This window comes from Aotus nancymaae, unplaced genomic scaffold (genome assembly GCF_030222135.1).
Source record: "Aotus nancymaae isolate 86718 unplaced genomic scaffold, 86718_ANA_hifiasm-v0.15.2.pri h1tg000010l, whole genome shotgun sequence".
NCBI lineage: Eukaryota > Metazoa > Chordata > Mammalia > Primates > Aotidae > Aotus > Aotus nancymaae.
In genome coordinates this window covers 8,998,036-9,014,686 of record NW_026988421.1, presented here as the reverse complement: position 1 = coordinate 9,014,686, position 16,651 = coordinate 8,998,036, and the positions used below count along the sequence as shown (strand labels likewise).

General features: G+C 45.3%; 1 protein-coding gene across 11 annotated transcripts in view; it reads left to right on the top strand.

Annotated features, from left to right (window-relative positions):
• Positions 1–16,651, top strand: part of TACC2 (transforming acidic coiled-coil containing protein 2) — a 251,580-nt gene that overhangs the window by 20,492 nt on the left and 214,437 nt on the right. For 8 of the 11 annotated variants that reach the window (XR_010341737.1, XM_064373786.1, XM_064373781.1 and 5 more), the window contains exons 2-3: positions 6,386–6,464; positions 16,109–16,168. Coding sequence is in view for 10 of the 11 variants with exons in the window: in XM_064373786.1 (XP_064229856.1) it covers positions 6,432–6,464; positions 16,109–16,168 (93 nt within the window). In the remaining variant the exon portion in view is untranslated. Of the gene's footprint in view, positions 1–4,524; positions 4,654–6,385; positions 6,465–16,108; positions 16,169–16,651 lie in introns of those variants that run through there. The other 3 variants (XM_064373778.1, XM_064373779.1, XM_064373782.1) reach the window with 3 other exon arrangements.

Sequence of the window (16,651 nt, the reverse complement as noted above, 5' to 3'; positions counted from 1 at the left end):
TCTGCCTCCCAGGTTCAAATGATTCTCGTGCCTTAGCCTCCCAAGTAGCTGGGATTACAGGTGCGTACCACCACGCCAGGCTTACTTTTGTATTTTTAGCAGAGATGGGGTTTCACCATGTTGGTAAGGCTGGTCGTGAACTCCTGACCTCAAGTGATCCGCCTGCCTCAGCCTCCCGAAGTGTTGGGATTACAAGCCACTTTTTACAGATGAGGAAGCTGAGGCCTAGAGGTTGGAAATGATTTACCCAACATCCCAGTCTTCCAGTTCTTGAGATTACTAGTGTTAGCCGCCACGCCTGACCAATCATGGATCATTTTTAAAGACACACAATTTCATTTCCTGAAGGACACAGAGTAGCTCTGGTGAAGTTAACATCTGACACCCAGCATTAGCTACAGAGAGGGACCGGACTGGAATGATATGTCACTGACCCAGCAAATATTTCAACATAAATGGGTTGGTTATTTACTTTCTTCTATTTGGGCCTATGTTACAAATTTACAACCCAACAACAATAGTAATGATAATAAAAGCAGCTGATGACTTGCAGAGAACTCTTAGTGCAACTGAGGAGATTCTAGAAGCCAGCGTGTGTAAGGGAAGGCAAGAGGAGGCCTGCTTTGCCACCTGACTCACTCTGTCGCCCAGGCTGGAGTGCAGTGGCATAATCTCGGCTCACTGCAACTTCCACCTCCCAGGTTCAAACAATTCTCCTGCTTCAGCCTTCTGAGTAACTGGGATTGCAGTTGCCAGGCTGATCTTGGACTCTTGACCTCAGGTGATCCACCTGTCTCAGCCTCCCAAAGTGTTGGGATTACAAGCGTGAGCCACCGCGCCAGGCCTGCCACCTGATTTAGAATGGACTTACATGGAACAATGGGTTTCTAGGCCCATGGCCTCACATGAGCAGCAACTCCCATGTCAAGGTCCAGGAGCCCAGCCTGTGCAGATGTATGCAGGTGCAGCTTAGGGACCAGCATCTGCTTCTTACGAGCAACTGTCTGCAGGGTGGTCCTGGGGAAGGTGGTAAAGGGAAGGTATTTGTTTGCTCTGCTCACCAACCCCCTCCTTCTCCTTTAATCCTCCAGCACCAGGGTCTTCGGCTGGTGCAGAACTTAACCAAACCCACCCCTGCACGCAAACATCTTTTCCTCTTCCTTCTTCACAGCTTCTCTGTTCCAAGGCCATTCCCTCTGTGCCCTCATTGTTTAAATGCTTTGCACTTTACATCCCAGCAGCCCAAAATGTTAAACAAAAAAAAAAAGCCAGTGATGGATATGCTGACTCACACCTGTAATCCCAGCACTTTGGGAAGCTGAGGTATGTGGATTGCTTGAGCCCAGGAATCGGAGACCAGCCTGGGCAACATGGCGAAACCTAATCTCTACAAACAATGCTAAAAGTAGCCAGGCATGATGGTGCACACCTGTAGTCCAAGATAGTTCGGAGGCTGAGGTGGGAGGATCACTTGACCCTGGAGGATCAAATCTGCAGTGAGCCCTGATCATGCCACTGCACTCCAGCCTGGATGACAGAGTGAGATCCTGTCTCAAAAAAAAAAAAAGGGTGAGTCCCTGCATGCCTGAGGCCTTTCTCACCTGTGTGCTCTGAAGCTCTAGTTAAGAGTGGCATCAAAAACGATGAGTTCGTGTCCTTTGTAGGGACATGGATGAACCTGGAAACCATCATTCTCAGTGAACTGACACAAGAACAGAAAATCAAACACCACATGTTCTCACTCATAGGTGGGTGTTGAGCAATGAGAACACATGGACACAGGGAGGGGACCATCACACACTGGGGTCTGTCGGGGGGAAACAGGGTAGGGGACAGCGGGGAGTGGGGAGTTGGGGAGAGATAGCATGGGGAGAAATGCTAGATATAGGTGAAGGGGAGGAAGGCAGCAAATCACACTGCCACGTGTGTACCTATGCAACAATCCTGCATGTTCTTCACATGTACCCCAAAACCTAAAATACAATAAAAAAAGAGTGGTTTAAACTGCCCCATTCTGAGCACTGCGTCATTGATGACTTCTCTCAATGCTTCTGCTTTACATTTTCCCCTAGCTTCTTCTGACTCCAAATTTCTTCTTCTATAAGATGCCCAATTTGTTTGTGTCCCCATGAAATTCATATGTAGAAATCCTAACCCTAGTACCTTAGAATGTGATTGCCTTTGGAGATAAGACCTTTCAAGAGGTAATTAAGATAAAATGAGGTCCTGTGGGGGTGCCTAATCCAGCATGGCTGTTGTCCTCAGAAGAAGAGATTAGGACATAGACAGGTTCAGAGGGAAGACCATGTGAAGACATGGGGAGAAGACTGCCACCCACAAGCCGAAAGGAGAGGACTCAGAAGACGCCAACCCAGCCAACACCTTGATCTCGAATGTCCAGCCTCCAGGATGATGAGACAATAACTGTTGTTGAAGTCTTCAAATCTGTGGTGGGGTTACAGCAGCCAGAGCGGACCAGAGCAGGCTCTCCTCTCTGCTCAGAGCATTCACACTGTCACGGAAGCCCAATCATTCCAGGCATTTGTGTGGGTCACAGATTTGACAGTTTCTGGAGGGTCGTTTCCGGAAAGTGGTTTCTGGAGGGTGCTTTATGGATTTTACATCACAGCAATGCACACAACTGAAGTTGGAGTATTGCACATGCCTCACCTGCAAAGTCCCCTGTGCCGCCGCCATTTTGGGGAGCCATCCTTTCTCCCTCCCTCCCCCAGTCCTCAGGAGTAGTCCCTAGTTTGGCCGGTCGTGGTGGCTCATGCCTGTAATCCAAGCACTTTGGAGGCCAAGGTGGGCGGATCACCTGAGGTCAGGAGTTCAAGACCAGCCTGACCAACACGGTGAAACCCCATCTTGTTTTAAAAAAAAAGAAGAAGAAAGGATTAGTCCCTAGTTCTTCTCCTTCCTTTGCCAGGGCTTTCCCTGTGTTTTGCCACCTGATGAAGACTTGCCGCCATTCCCAATTGGCCCATTCAAGACATTTTGCTTAGTAAGATTCTCCTTCTTAGAAAAATCCTTCTGTAGCCAGGCATGGTGGCTCATGCCTGTAATCCCAGCACTTTGGGAAGCTGAAGTGGGTGGTGGATCGTTTGAGTCTAGGAGTTTGAGACCAGCCTGGCCAACATGGTGAAACCCCATCTCTACTTAAAATACAAAAGTTAGCCAGGCGTGGTGGCGGGTACCTGTAGTCCCAGCTATTCGAGAGGCTGAGGCAGGAGAATCGCTTGAACCCTGGAGAAAGAGGTTGCAGTGAGCCGAGATAGAGTCACTGCACTTCATTTAGCCTGAGTGACAGAGTGAAACTGTCTCAAAAAAAAAAAGAAAAAGAAAAAGAAAAAGAAAAATTATCCTGTGGTTTTTTGAGGGGAAAGAGGTAAACAGTCTCGTCTCTCACATTGAACATTTTTTTTAACTTGGTAGTAGAATAATTCTTCTTCTTCTTTTTCTTCTTCTTCTTAATGTAAAACTAGATCTCATTCTATTTATTTATTTATTCTAAAAAAAAGAGATACATGCAGAACGTGCAGGTTTGTTACATAGGTAGAAGTGTGCCATGGTGGTTTGCTGCATCTACCCACCCTCCTCATCTAGCTTCCTCCACCACCTCCCAGGAGCTCCTAAGGGTCCTCTGAGCTTGGTAAGATGCCTGGTCTCCTGGAAGCCTGTGATGAAATAAATGCTAATTTGTTTCTATGGAGTGGTCCTACCTTGTGGCAGGGGTAAGGAACTTCCATTTGCCCGAAAGGCTCTGCACTACACAAAAACAGACACTGGCTGCATGCACGCAAAGGATGGCTGAGTGGTAAATAACTGGAGGAACTGCGGGGGGCGGGGGCGGGGCGGGACGCTACTAGGCAGGAGGGTCTTTAGATGGGTGCCCTCCGCCCCACCCGAGGTCCGCAGGGTCTCCTCCACCCAGGGTGGGCCGGCAGTTCTGCCTATCAGCGATCTGGGCAAGTCTGCTGCTTTTTATGACCTCACTTGTTGAAACTCAAGCCACGCCTGGGTAAGTACATTTTGCAGACTCCATAAACAGGTGCCAGACTGCCGCGTCATCACATTTTTGCAAGTTTGTTTTCTTTTTGTATGTGCGTTTCCACATTATTTACGGCGTAATTTGCCCAGGTGCAAACAGGAAGCCCTGGGAGCAGTTGGCTTCTATTTGAAAGAAAGCCTTGTTCCCGGCCTTACTGCATAAAGGCCAGGAGAGAAGTGAGAGGTTCCTGGTGCAGGACTCCTTGCAAGGGACAGTTCTGAGCTGCTAGGTGCGGCCAATCAGATGTCAGGGGCCCGCTTTAGTTTGGTTAAGCCTTTTCTGAAAGGAGCCCTGCTGATGTAATAACAGGGAAAATCCCTGTGTGAAAGGCCCTGAAACTGACGGGCTGGGAAAAGCTGATTTCACGTGGGCAGGAACGCTTGTCTAATCGCGACCGCTCCGCACCGCCCCTGCCCAGGTAGGAAGTGCAGCTGGCTTGCACCAGTGCAAGGGCGGAGACGCGCTGTTTGCCCGACTGTTTGAGGTGGGTCGGGGGCTCTGTTTAGAACTCTCACAATTCTGAATGGAGGAGGAGAAAGTCCGGTTGCTGAAGGGCAGACTTCCATGCGCCGGCAGCCTCCAAGTCCAGAACACCCCCGAATGTAAGTAGGAGGCAGAGGTGTGTGCGCCTTCGGTTCTGGTCTTGGGAAAGCCCGAGAGGGTGGTGGTTGCAGAGTTCCCTACAAGAGGGACGCAGCCAGGCTTCCCTCGGAGGTTTTGAAATGTATACCTCACCAGCAGTTTTGCCAGTCTCTTTAGTCTGTTTGTTTAAAAACCTAATTCAGATGCCTTGATTTTAATAAGGTTATAGCATTTAATTTGGTTATTGATTGTCATATATTAATATTACATTCAACCTTATGGTTCAATCTGAAAGATACAAGAAAGTTAATAATTGATAAGACAATGATTCTAACACTCAATATTTTCTAATGAGGAATCATCTTCCCAATGAACATACAAAATAAATGGAAGTGATTAATTTTAAATGTGTGTTGATTTTTACATTCTCTAAGAGAGCATGTGTGCGTGTGTGTGTCTACAGCAAAAGGCAAGAAAGGATTAACGAATCATATCCTTTTGATTGAGGGTTAGGAGTGAGAGATTGAATGCTGTGGGGACGTCACTCACTCACTCACTCACTCACGGTTTTCTCAGTTTGAAGGCATTTTAATTGGGCCTGTTCAAACCACTTCCATTTTATTTTCCAGTGATGGTTCAGTACACGGAGTGCAGGGTGGCTACTCAGTCAATGTGGGTTAAATGAATAAGCAAGTCAATGGGTGAATTTTAAGCTCTCCTAGGAAATGGTATGATGAAAACCATATTTCCATGAAGAATCTTCAATAGAAGCCTGGAGTTTGAGGTCTATTTCCAACTTTTGGCCTCCCCAAGCTGGGTCTTTAGCAAACTCCTTACCTTCTCCAGCCTGAGTTCCCCCACTGGGTTAGACTGGTCATCTCTATGGCTCCAGCTCTGAAAGTCTATTTTTTTTTGAAGTGTTCTGTAATTTAGTTTTTCTAACTAGAAAAAGTGAAGGTAACACCTCTAGGCCTGCATATGTCATAGCACCCTGTGGGATTCAGTTGGTTGAGGTCAGTAAATGTGCTGGGCTTCTCTGTGAACTGTGTGGGAAGCATCCTGATGAAGATGATCGTTAATAAACTGTGTCACTAAGTGAGCCCATGAAATGATTCCAGTTGATTTGGCAGTATGCTGCCTTGCACGATCTTGTTTGGTCCCGATCACCCAGTTTCCTTAGCAAGAAAGCCATTCTGCCTTGATAAAAAGTGTGTGCAGAAGTGAAGCTGATTTGATGAAACAAGTGTTTAGAGTAAAAAAAATAAAAACCATATGTTGTTGGAGAGCAGTGGGTTTCACGCCTCCTGATGTCTGACGCCGAGCTCTGCCATCACCAACAGTGGGAAACCAGCCACACTCTGAATTTCCAAACGGAACACAATTAGAAACAGCAAATAATCCAATGAGCCGCATTCCTCAGGCTCTTTGGCAAACGGACCCCTTTTGTCACTCCGTTTGTATATATACGTATAAGTGTGTGCTGGCGCTAGCTCAGAGTCTCAGTAACAAACTCATTTTTCAGAAGTGTCTGCCAACCCCGTGGTGGGGAATAAAAACACCAGCCCGTATTGGGAAAGAAGGCCGGGTGGCAGATCGCGAAAGAAAACCCTTCAAAAGTAATTTTCCATGATGTGACTGTAGAGATAAACATTTCCCATCATCTGGCTTTTGAGTTTGGGGAGATGAGCGGACAGAAAAAACCTCAGATCTTTTTTCATTTCACAGATGTTTATACCCTTTTGTTTCTTCCAGTCACCTCTGACAAAATTCTGGGAGACGCTGGGCACCCTGAATCACCATGGGCAATGAGAACAGCACCTCGGACAACCAGGTGGGTGTCAGGAAGCTTCTCCCTCAAGATACATAGTGCTTTTGGCAGACCTTGACTAAGCTCTCTTTACAGCATCTCATCTTCACCCAGGAAGGTACAAGCTGAGATAGCTTCTGCGTAGATACGTGCAGACATTTGTGGATCGATGTAGCCATTTTTCATGTCATCAGAATTCTCTTATGATTAAGGCTAGCTCTAGTTAAAGCCAGAAACGCTAGTTCTACTTACTATTTTTATAGACATGCTCTTGCTTTGTCACCCAGGCCGGAGTGCAGTGGCATGATCATAGCTCACTCCAGCCTTGAACTCCTGGACTCAAGCAATCCTCCTGCCATGCAACCTTCCATGTAGCTGGAACTACAGGCATGCACCACCACGCCTGGCTAATTTTTTAATTTTTAGGTTTTGTAGAGATGGGGTCTGGCTATGTTGCCCAGGCTGAACTTGAACTCCTGGACTCAAGCAATTCTCCTTCCTTGGCTTCCCAAAGCACTGGGATTATAAGCATGAGCCACCATTACAGGCACGAGCCACCAGGCCTGGCCTTACTTTTTATTCTGTCTTCTAAAACTGACATAAGAGAGATTGGCACATTTTTCCTAGGTTGTGCCCACACATCAACTTACATGGATTTAGCAGAGGTTAAAATAGAACCTTTCCATGCTGCTCCCCCAAATAAAGCTATGGCCATTAAAAAATGATTATGAAATCGGCCAGGCATGGTGGCTGACACCTGTAATCCCAGCACTTTGGGAGGCTGAGGTGGATGGATCACGAGGTCAGGAGATCGAGACCAGCCTGGCCAACATGGTGAAACCCCATCTCTACTAAAAATACAAAAATTAGCTGGGCGTAGTGGCGCATGCCTGTAACCCCAGCTACTCTGGAGGCTGAGGTGGGAGAATCACTTGAACCTGGGAGGTAGAGGTTGCAGTGAGCCGAGATTGTGCCGTTGCACTCCAGACTGGCAACAGAGAGAGACTCTATCTCAAAAAAAAAAAAAAAAAAAAAAAAAAAAATTCTGAAATTTATCAGTGTTGGGCAGATTAAATGTGAATGGTCATTCTCATCTTAAGCAAGGTTTTCACAATGGAAGAATGGACTTTAACTGCTTCATTGTGCACAGGCTGAGATTATTACAACATATTCAAATTTTTTATTATCTATTTTAAGTTTGAAAGTTTTAACTTAATGCCTTGGTGAACAAAATCAGGGAGACACTTTCCCATTTATCTCACACGAACTGGAAACTGGATTAAAGGCATTGAGTTCCTTGAATAAGAAAATTGGATCTAAAAACTCACATACTGTAATTCATTTTCCCTCTGCCTTTTTATTCCCTACAAAATTGCCCAGCTAATTTTTGTATATACATATATATATTTGGATACAGAGTCTCACTCTGTTGCCCAGTCTGGAGTCAGTGGAGCAATCTTGGCTCACTGCAGCCTCTGCCTCCTCGGTTCAAGCAATTCTCCTGCCTCAGCCTCCCGGGTAGCTGGGACTACAGGTGCGTGCCACCACGCCCAGCTAATTTTTTATATTTTTAGTAGAGATGGGGTTTCATCATGTTGGCGAGGCTGGTCTCGAATTCCTGACCTCGTGACTCACCCGCCTCAGCCTCCCAAAGTGCTGGGATTACAGGCGTGAGCCACCACGCCTGGCCTCTACAATCTTCTTTTCTCAAGCAAGAAAACAAGTGTCAAAAGAAAAGGCGTCGAACTCCAGGGTCTTTAGGGGCAGGCCAGAAACAAGAATTGCGTTAAAAGACTGGGTGTGAGACAGCAGGGAGCGGTGAGTGCTCTGGCAGATGGGGGGCGCGGTCGGTGGGGGTCGGGGGGTGGTTCTTGTTCTACTGTCTAAAAAGGCAGCTACCATGAGCTCCAGAGGTTGATTGCCCTGTGGGAAGATGGGCCCAACGTTCTGAGTTCGAAAGAACTCAGAAAGCCATAGTTTTCTATGAAATGTTAAGTTTTGAAATTAAACTTATTATTTTGAGATATTAGTAGATTCACATGCAGTTTTAAAAAACCATACAGAGAGGCCAAGTACAGTGGCTCACACCTATAAGCCCAGCACTTTAGGAGGCCAAGGCAGGAGGATAGCTTCAGCCTTGGAGTTGGGGATTAGCCTGGGCAACATAGGGAGACCTCATCTCTACCAAAGAAAAAAATTAGCTGCGTGTGGTGGTGTACACCTGTAGCCCTCACTACTCAAGGGGCTGAGGTGGGAGGATTGCTTGAGCCTCGGAGATTGAGGCTGAAGTGAGCTATGTTTGCACTACTATACTCCAGCCTGGGCAACAGAGCAAGACCCTGTCTCAAAAACAAATTAAAAAAAAAAAGAAAGAATACAAGAGTTCCCATGTACCCATTACTTAGTTTCCCTTAAAGGTAATGTCTTGCCAAACTATAATGCACTATCACAACCTGAATACTGACATTGATACAGTCAAGATAACAGAGCATGCCCATCACCAGGGGATTTCCCCTTATTGCCCTTCTATAGCCACGCCCACCTCTCTATCTTCTCTTCCCTAACCCCTGGCAACCACTATGCCTATTCTGTATTGTTTCCTATTTCTATAATGTTGTCATTTCAAGAACGTTATATAAATGGAGTCACACAGTCTGTGACCTTGAAGGATTGGCTTTTTTTTTTTCCCCTTTCAGCATAAATCTCTTGAGATTTATCCAAGTACTGTGTGTTTCAACAGGTCATTCCTTTTTATTGCTGAGTGGTATTCCAGGAGTAGATGTACTGTACATTTTGTTGAACCATTCACCCGTTGACACTCTTCTAGGTTGTTTCCGGTTTTTGTCTATTGCAGATAAAGCTGCCATGAACACATGTGTGCAGGTGTTTTTTGAGAACACACGTTTTCATTTCCCTAAGATAAATGCCCAAGAGTGCAGTTGCTGGGTTGTATGACAGTTACATGTTGAGTTTTATAAGGAACTGACAAACTTTTCTAGAGTTGCTATGGTGTTTTTCATTCCCACTAGCAACGTATGAGGGATCTGGTGTTTTTGTACCTTGGATGTCATTTTGTGGTGTCACTTTTTGGTGTTGCTATTCCAATGATAGGTGTGTTGTGATATCTCCATGTGGTTTTAATTTACATTTTGATGATGGATACATTTTGTTGAACACCTTTCATGTGTTTATCTGCCATCTACATATTCTCTTTGGTGAAAAATAGGTTTATGTCTTTTGCTCATTTTCTAACTGGATTATTATCATTATTTTTTAAAAGAGTTTTCAGAGTTCTTTATATAGTCTAGACTAATCCTTTGTCAGTTCGTGGTTTGCAGATATTTTCTTCCATTCTGTAACATGCGTTTTCATCCTTTTAATAGGATCTTTTACAGAGCAAAAGTATACAGTTTTGATGAGGAACAGCTGATCAGTTTTTCCTCTTAGGGGTACTGCTTTTGGTATTAAATCTAAGAACTCTGCTGACAACAACATCCTCAAGATTTTCTGCTTTTTTTTCTTCCTGTAAAAGTTTTAAAGTTTTACATTTTATATTTGAGTGCATGATTCATTTTGAGTTAATTGTTGTGTAAGGTACATGATTTAGGTGTTTCACATTCTCTGGGTTTAGACAAATGACTAGTATCATGCAGGGTAGTTTCACTGCCCTAAAAATCCTCTGGGCTCCACCTACTCATCCCTCCCACACCTGTCAATCCCTGGCAACCACTAATCTTTGTACTGTCTACAGAGTTTCACCTTTTCCAGAATGTAATATGGTTGGATCTTATAGTATGTAGCCTTTTCTTTTCTTTCTTTTTTTAATTTATTTTTTGTTTTTGAGACAGAGTCTCGCTCTGTCGCCCAGGCTGGAGTGCTGTGGTGCAATCTTGGCTCATTGCAACCTCCGCCTCCTGTGTTCAAGTGATTCTCCTGCCTCAGCCTCCTGAGTAGCTGGGACGACAGGCGCATGCCACCACTCCCAGCTAATTTCTGTATTTTTAGTAGAGGCAGGATCTCACCATATTGGCCAGGATGGTCTTGATCTCTTGACCTCATGATCTGCCCACCTCAGCCTCCCAAAATGCTGGGATTACAGGCATGAGCCACCTCCCACAGCTGTATGTAGCCTTTTCACGTTGGCTTCTTTCACTCACTAATGTGCATTTAAGGGTCCTTCATGTCTTTTCATTTCTTGGTCATTGCTTTTTAGCCCTGAATAACTTTCCATTGCCTGAATGTATCAGTTTATTGATCTGCTGAACAACATCTCGGTTGCTTCCAAGTTTTGGCAATTATAAATAAAACTACTCTAAACACCTGTGTGCTGGTTTTTGTGTGGACATAAGTTTTCAGCTCCTTTGGGTAGATACCAAGGAGTGTGATTGCTGAATCATATAAGAGTATGTTTTGTTTTGTAAGAAACCACCAAACTGTCTTTCAAAGTGGCCGTAGCATTTTGCATCTCTACCAGCAGTGAATGAGAGTTCCTGTTCCATATCCTCCCCAGCATTTGGTGTGGTCAGTATTTCTGGATTTTGAGTCATTCTAATAGGTATATAGTAGTATCTTGTTTTAATCTGCATGTTCCTATTGACATAGGATGTGGGACATCTTTTCATATGCTTATTTGCCATCTGTATATCTCCTTTGGTGAGGTGTCTGTTCAGGTCTTTGGCCCATTTTAAAATTAGGTTGTTTTCTTGTCGAATTTTATGAATTTCTTGTATACTTTGGATAAAATGTGTCCTTTGGAAATAATTTCTCCCAGCCTGTGGCTTGTATTCTCATTTTCTTGAGGACGAGATTCATTTTTTGCATTTTTTTAACTTATGGATGTCCATCTTTCTAGCAACATTTGTTGAAAAGAGTATTCTTCTGCCATTAAACTGTTTCTGCACCTTTGTCAAAAATCAGTTACGCATATTTGCATGGCTCTGTTTGTGGGTTTGCTATTCTTCTCCATTGATTGTCTTGATTACCGTAGCTAATAGTAAGTCTTGGAATCAGGTAGAGTGAGTCTTCTTACTTTATTCTTTTCCAACATTGTTTTGCTATTCTTGCACCTGTGACTTTCTGTATAAATATTAGAATAAATCTATTCAAGTCTACAAAATACGTTCTGAGATTTTGATAGGAATTATAGTCAAATTACAGATTAATTTGAGGAGAATTGACTTCTTTACTATATTGGGTCTTTCAATCCATAAACACATGGTATGTCTCTCCATTTATTTAGGTCATCTTTATTTTCTTTCTTTGAGACGGAGTCTCACTCTGTCACCCAGGCTGGAGTGCAGTAGCGTGATCTTGGCTCACTGCGACCTCTGCCTCCTGGGTTCAAGCGATTCTCCCGCCTCAGCCTCCCAAGAAGTAGTGGAGACTAGAGGTGTGCGCAACCACGCCCAGCTAATTTTTGTATTTTTAGTAGAGACGGAGTTTTATTATGTTGGCCAGGCTGGTCTCGAACTCCTGACCTCAGGTGATCAGCCTGCCTCAGCCTCCCCAAGGGCTGGGATTACAGGCATGTGCCACCGCGCCCATGCTGTTTTTGTTTTCATTATCATTTTTGTAATCTTCAACATATAGAGCCTGCATGTATTTTATGAAGTTGATACCTAAGTATTATATTTTGTTTGGAGTGACTGTAAATGGTATCATGTTTTTAATTTTGGTATTCACGTGTTCGTTATTAATGTATTGATTTTTGCATGCTGATTTTGTATCCTGTGACTATGCTGAACTCACTTATTAGTTCCAAGAAGTTTGTTTGTTTTGTAGATTTCTTGGGATTTTCTATGTACATAATCGTGTTATTTGCAAATAGGGGCAGTTTTATTTCTTTTTTTTTTTTCCATTCTGTATACCTTTTCCCTCCCTCCCTCCCTCCCTCCCTCCCTCCTTCCCTCCCTCCCTCCCTCCCTCCTTCCCTCCTTCCCTCCTTCCTTCCTCCTTTATTACAGTGGCTAGGACTTTCAGTCCTATGTTAAGCAAGAGCAGCGAGAGGAGACATCTTTCCCTGGTTCCAAGTCAGTCTTTCACTGCTAAGTAAGATATTAGCTGTAGAGTTTTGTTTTGTTTTTAAACATAATACTTGTAATCAAATTGCGGAAGTTCTCTATTCCTAGTTTGCTGTGGGTTTTTATCATGAATGAGTGTTGGGTTTTGTCAGATGCCTTCTCTGCGTCAATCGATGTAATTGTATGATCTTTCTTCTTCGGCCTGTTGATATATCAGATTACACTGATCGATTGTCAAATGTTGAACCAGCCTTGCTTGCCCGGAATAAATTGCACTTGATCAGGGTGTATAATTATTTTTACACATTGTTGGATTCAATTTGCTAACACTTTGTTGAAGACTTTTGTATCTAAATTCGTAAGAAATATTGTTCTCTGGTTTTCTTTTTTGTCTGGTTTTGTATCAAGTTAATACTAGCCTCACAAAATGAGTTGAGACGTGCTTGCTCCTGTTCTGTTTCTAGAAGAGATTGTGTAAAGAAATCTTACATTAAAAAAAAATGTTGGCAACTAATTTCAATTATTTTTAAGCACTCTGTGGGCCAAACAAATGTGCCTGCTGGCTGGGGTTGGCTCCAGGCACGCCTCCCAGTAATTTCCACTTGAAGGAATGTTCTGTCTTGTGTTTTAGAGTCGAGAAGGGCACAGCTATCGGGTGAGTGCCCTCAATGTGCACAATACGGGCCGCTAGACATATTCTGGCCTTTAGTCCTGCTTATTAACAAACCAAGCAGCTCAGGTTCAACCCCTTCTTTGGGGGTCTTACGGATCCTTTTGGAACCCAACCCCCCTGCAGGCCCCACTACCAGCTACAAACACGATAGAGCAGTGGCCGGGGCGGGAGGTACGTGATTTTATGCTTCAGGGGACATTTAGCAATGTCTCAAGACAGTTTTTGTTGTCACAATTCAGAGATGGGGTGCTACTGGCATCTGGTAGGTAGAGGTCAGCGTTGCTGCCAAGTGTTCTACAGTGCACAGATAGTCCCCGACAACAAAGCATTATCCAGCACAAAACGTCAACAGCGCTGAGGCTGAGAAGCCCTAGAATACAGGAACATGTGGCTTAACTGCTTTAACAGAATGCCTCAGGGAGGTGGGTAAACTTCTTTAACCTGAGATGAATTTCTACCTGAATATAGGCGAAGTTGAAAATGACTGGCATTTTCTCCCCATTACTTTCATGAAACCCCCTGTCCAGAATTGAATATACACTGTTTACTTAGGATACACTCATAGAAAGCAAATTGCACCGTCAAACGAAGGGTTAGTACTTTCAAAAGGCTCTTGCTGTATACATTGTCAGAATGCCTTCCAGAACAGTGATGTCAACTTACACTTCTCTCACCAGGGCATGAGATTCTGTCTCACTGTGTCCTTGCAGGCAATGGATGTTCTAATGCTTCAGATCTTTACTGATTAGGAAGGTCAAAATGCTGGTGTGGGGGGTTAAATAACCCACATCCCATTCCACCCGTCCCTCATTTCTCACGTCCTACCGGCTCCTGACTCCATCCTCCCTCCTCAGCCTACATTCTCCTTGAGTGAGCAGATCTTTTCCTGGCACTGCAAGTTTTCACTTCTGCAGCCTCAGCCAGACATAACCCTGTCTGGCGGATTTCAGGACCAGATGAGTTCTGAATTGTAGAGAAACAAACAGGAATGAAGCGTGGGTGTGTCTGGCTGCAGGACTCAGGGCTCTCCCAGGGAACCGGGGCCCCAGACCTACCTTTCCTTTGTCTCCTGGACCTCGGCACCTGGTGACCCACAGCCACCCCGAGTCCCTCAAATCTGAACTCAGCCTTCTGCCCCCATCATGCTCATCCTCCTGTGATGATCCCCCTCTTGGGTACCATGATCTACCTGGCCATCCAAGACAGAAATCTGGGGGTTCCCCCGACTCCACCCACTCCCACCCCCCACATCTGATAAATTACCCTATGTCTAATTAATTAATTGATGAATGGCCTGGCCATTTAGCCTTCCAAATTTCAGGCAGGCTAACTTTTTTTAAGGTTGTAAGAGACAGAAGCCCATCTTCGGTGACCATAAGCAGAGACAGGGATCGTTGGCTTATGGAACTGAGAAGCCCACAGAGAGGGTCTGGCTGCAATAGTGGCTGAGTCCAGAGATTCAAAAGATGGCTCTGGGGATCCCTCTCACTGGATCACGTTCTACTTCCCTCTGTGATTCCCTAGTGTCCAGGAGGTGCCTACAGCCTGGAGGAAAAGATGCCCTTGGCGTGTCCAGCCTTCCATGCTTCTTCCAGCCAACGTTGCAGCCTTCTTTTTTTTTTGAGACAGAGTCTCACTCTGTCACCCAAGCTGGAGTGCAGTGGCACAGTCTTGGCTCATTGCAACCTCCACCTCCTGGATTCAAATGATTCTTCTGCCTCTGCTTCCTGAGTAGCTGGGATTACAGGTATGCACCGCCACACCTGGCTAAGTTTTGTATTTCTTTTAGTGGAGATGGGTTTCGCTTCATTGGCCAGGCTGGTCTTGAACTCCTGACCTCAGGTGATCCGCCCGCCTCAGCCTCCCAAAATGCTAGGATTATAAGCATGAGCCACCGAGCCCAGCCCCAGCCTGCTAATCAGCCCCCATAAGGAATCTAACTGACCCTGATTGTGTCATGTGTTCTCTCTGAAGTCAATCATGTGCAGAATATGGGACACCCTGATAGCCACGTGAGTCATGCACCTGCCTTAATAGGACCAAGGTGGGCCCAGCTCTATACCAGCCCCTTCAGTATCACTTGGAGCAGTTTCTCAAAGGACATAAAGGCAGCACACATCCATGACATTATCTTTTCTGACAGTTTTTCTCCTCCCCCTCCCTGCTGTCACAACCCCACCCTCTCACACTGGGATCATTGTGAACACCTCCAAACTGTGATCTCTGCCCCAGCAGGCACACTCCCCATCACACCCAGGCCCCTCGGCCCTCAGGAGACTCTCTGACTATGAGTGTACCTGGAGGTCCCTGAATCCTGCTTGCTAGGGAACGTTTGGAAGGAAAGATGCAAGTCTAAAGAAACCTCCTGTTCCCAGATGAAGGAGCAGGCATTGAGGAGCAGCTGTGTTACCAGGGTGAAGGGTGAGGGACGGGCCTGCCCGGTCCTGGCCCTTGTGTACTTCACACAGCCTTGGGCTCCTGGTTCCTCCTCTCTCTCTGTTGTCTAATTTCTGGGATGCCATGGGCAGTGTGGGAGCACACCTCGTGGGTTTGGCTTGGGAATAAAAACCATGGCCAGGTGTGGCGGCTCATGCCTGTAATCCCAGCACTTTGGGAGACCAAGGCAGGTGATCACCTAAGGTCAGGAGTTCGAAACCATCCTGGCCAACATGATGAAACCCCATCTCTACGGAAAATACAAGAATTAGCTAGGCATGGTGGCATACTACCTCCCGAGCAGTAATCCCAACTACTTGGGAGGCTGAAACAGGAGAATTGCTTGAACCTGGGAGGTGGAGGTTGCAGTGAGCTGAGATTGCACTCCAGCCTGAGTGACAGAGTGAGACTCTGTCTCAAAAAAAAAAAAAAAAAAGAAAGAAAGAAAAAAACACACCAAAAACAAAAACAGCAAAGATTGCCCATCTGATCCTGTTCCCTGTGACCTTTCCTAACGGCGAGATCCCTTTGCGTTTCAGCAGGAGGATGCCGGCTTGCATAACGTCATCCTGTGGCCTCCAGACCCTGAGACCCCACAGGTACTGGGGAATGTGCGTTCTGCATGGCTTCCCTCTAGCCCCTTTCTAACGCCTAGATGGTTGCAAACATTTGGTGTGGCATGTGCTTTTATATATTTAGATTTTCTCCTCCCTCTTCCATTGCTTCCTTCCATCCACCCCAAATAAGTTGTAAAACACAGTTGAAATTGACAATTTATGTTTAGATTTTTTAGGATAGCATTTTAGTACCTGTCCAAGACTGACTTGGTTGATGTTTTGCGATGCTGAATAAGGCTTGTGTTGCCAGCAGAAAGGAATGCAGATGCTAGAAACCAATACTAATGCCTCCAAACTCTTCTGCCTTGATTTTCTTTGGCCTCCAGTGAAGCTGGGGATGGGGTGGTGGCCCCACATTTGCTACCTGTGAGCAAAACCGATTAAACCGTCGTAAAAGAAAATGAAATTCAGAATCAGCTGTCAGTGTCATGCAACAGTGTGCCAGCTGAGTCCTACTGCTGTAGC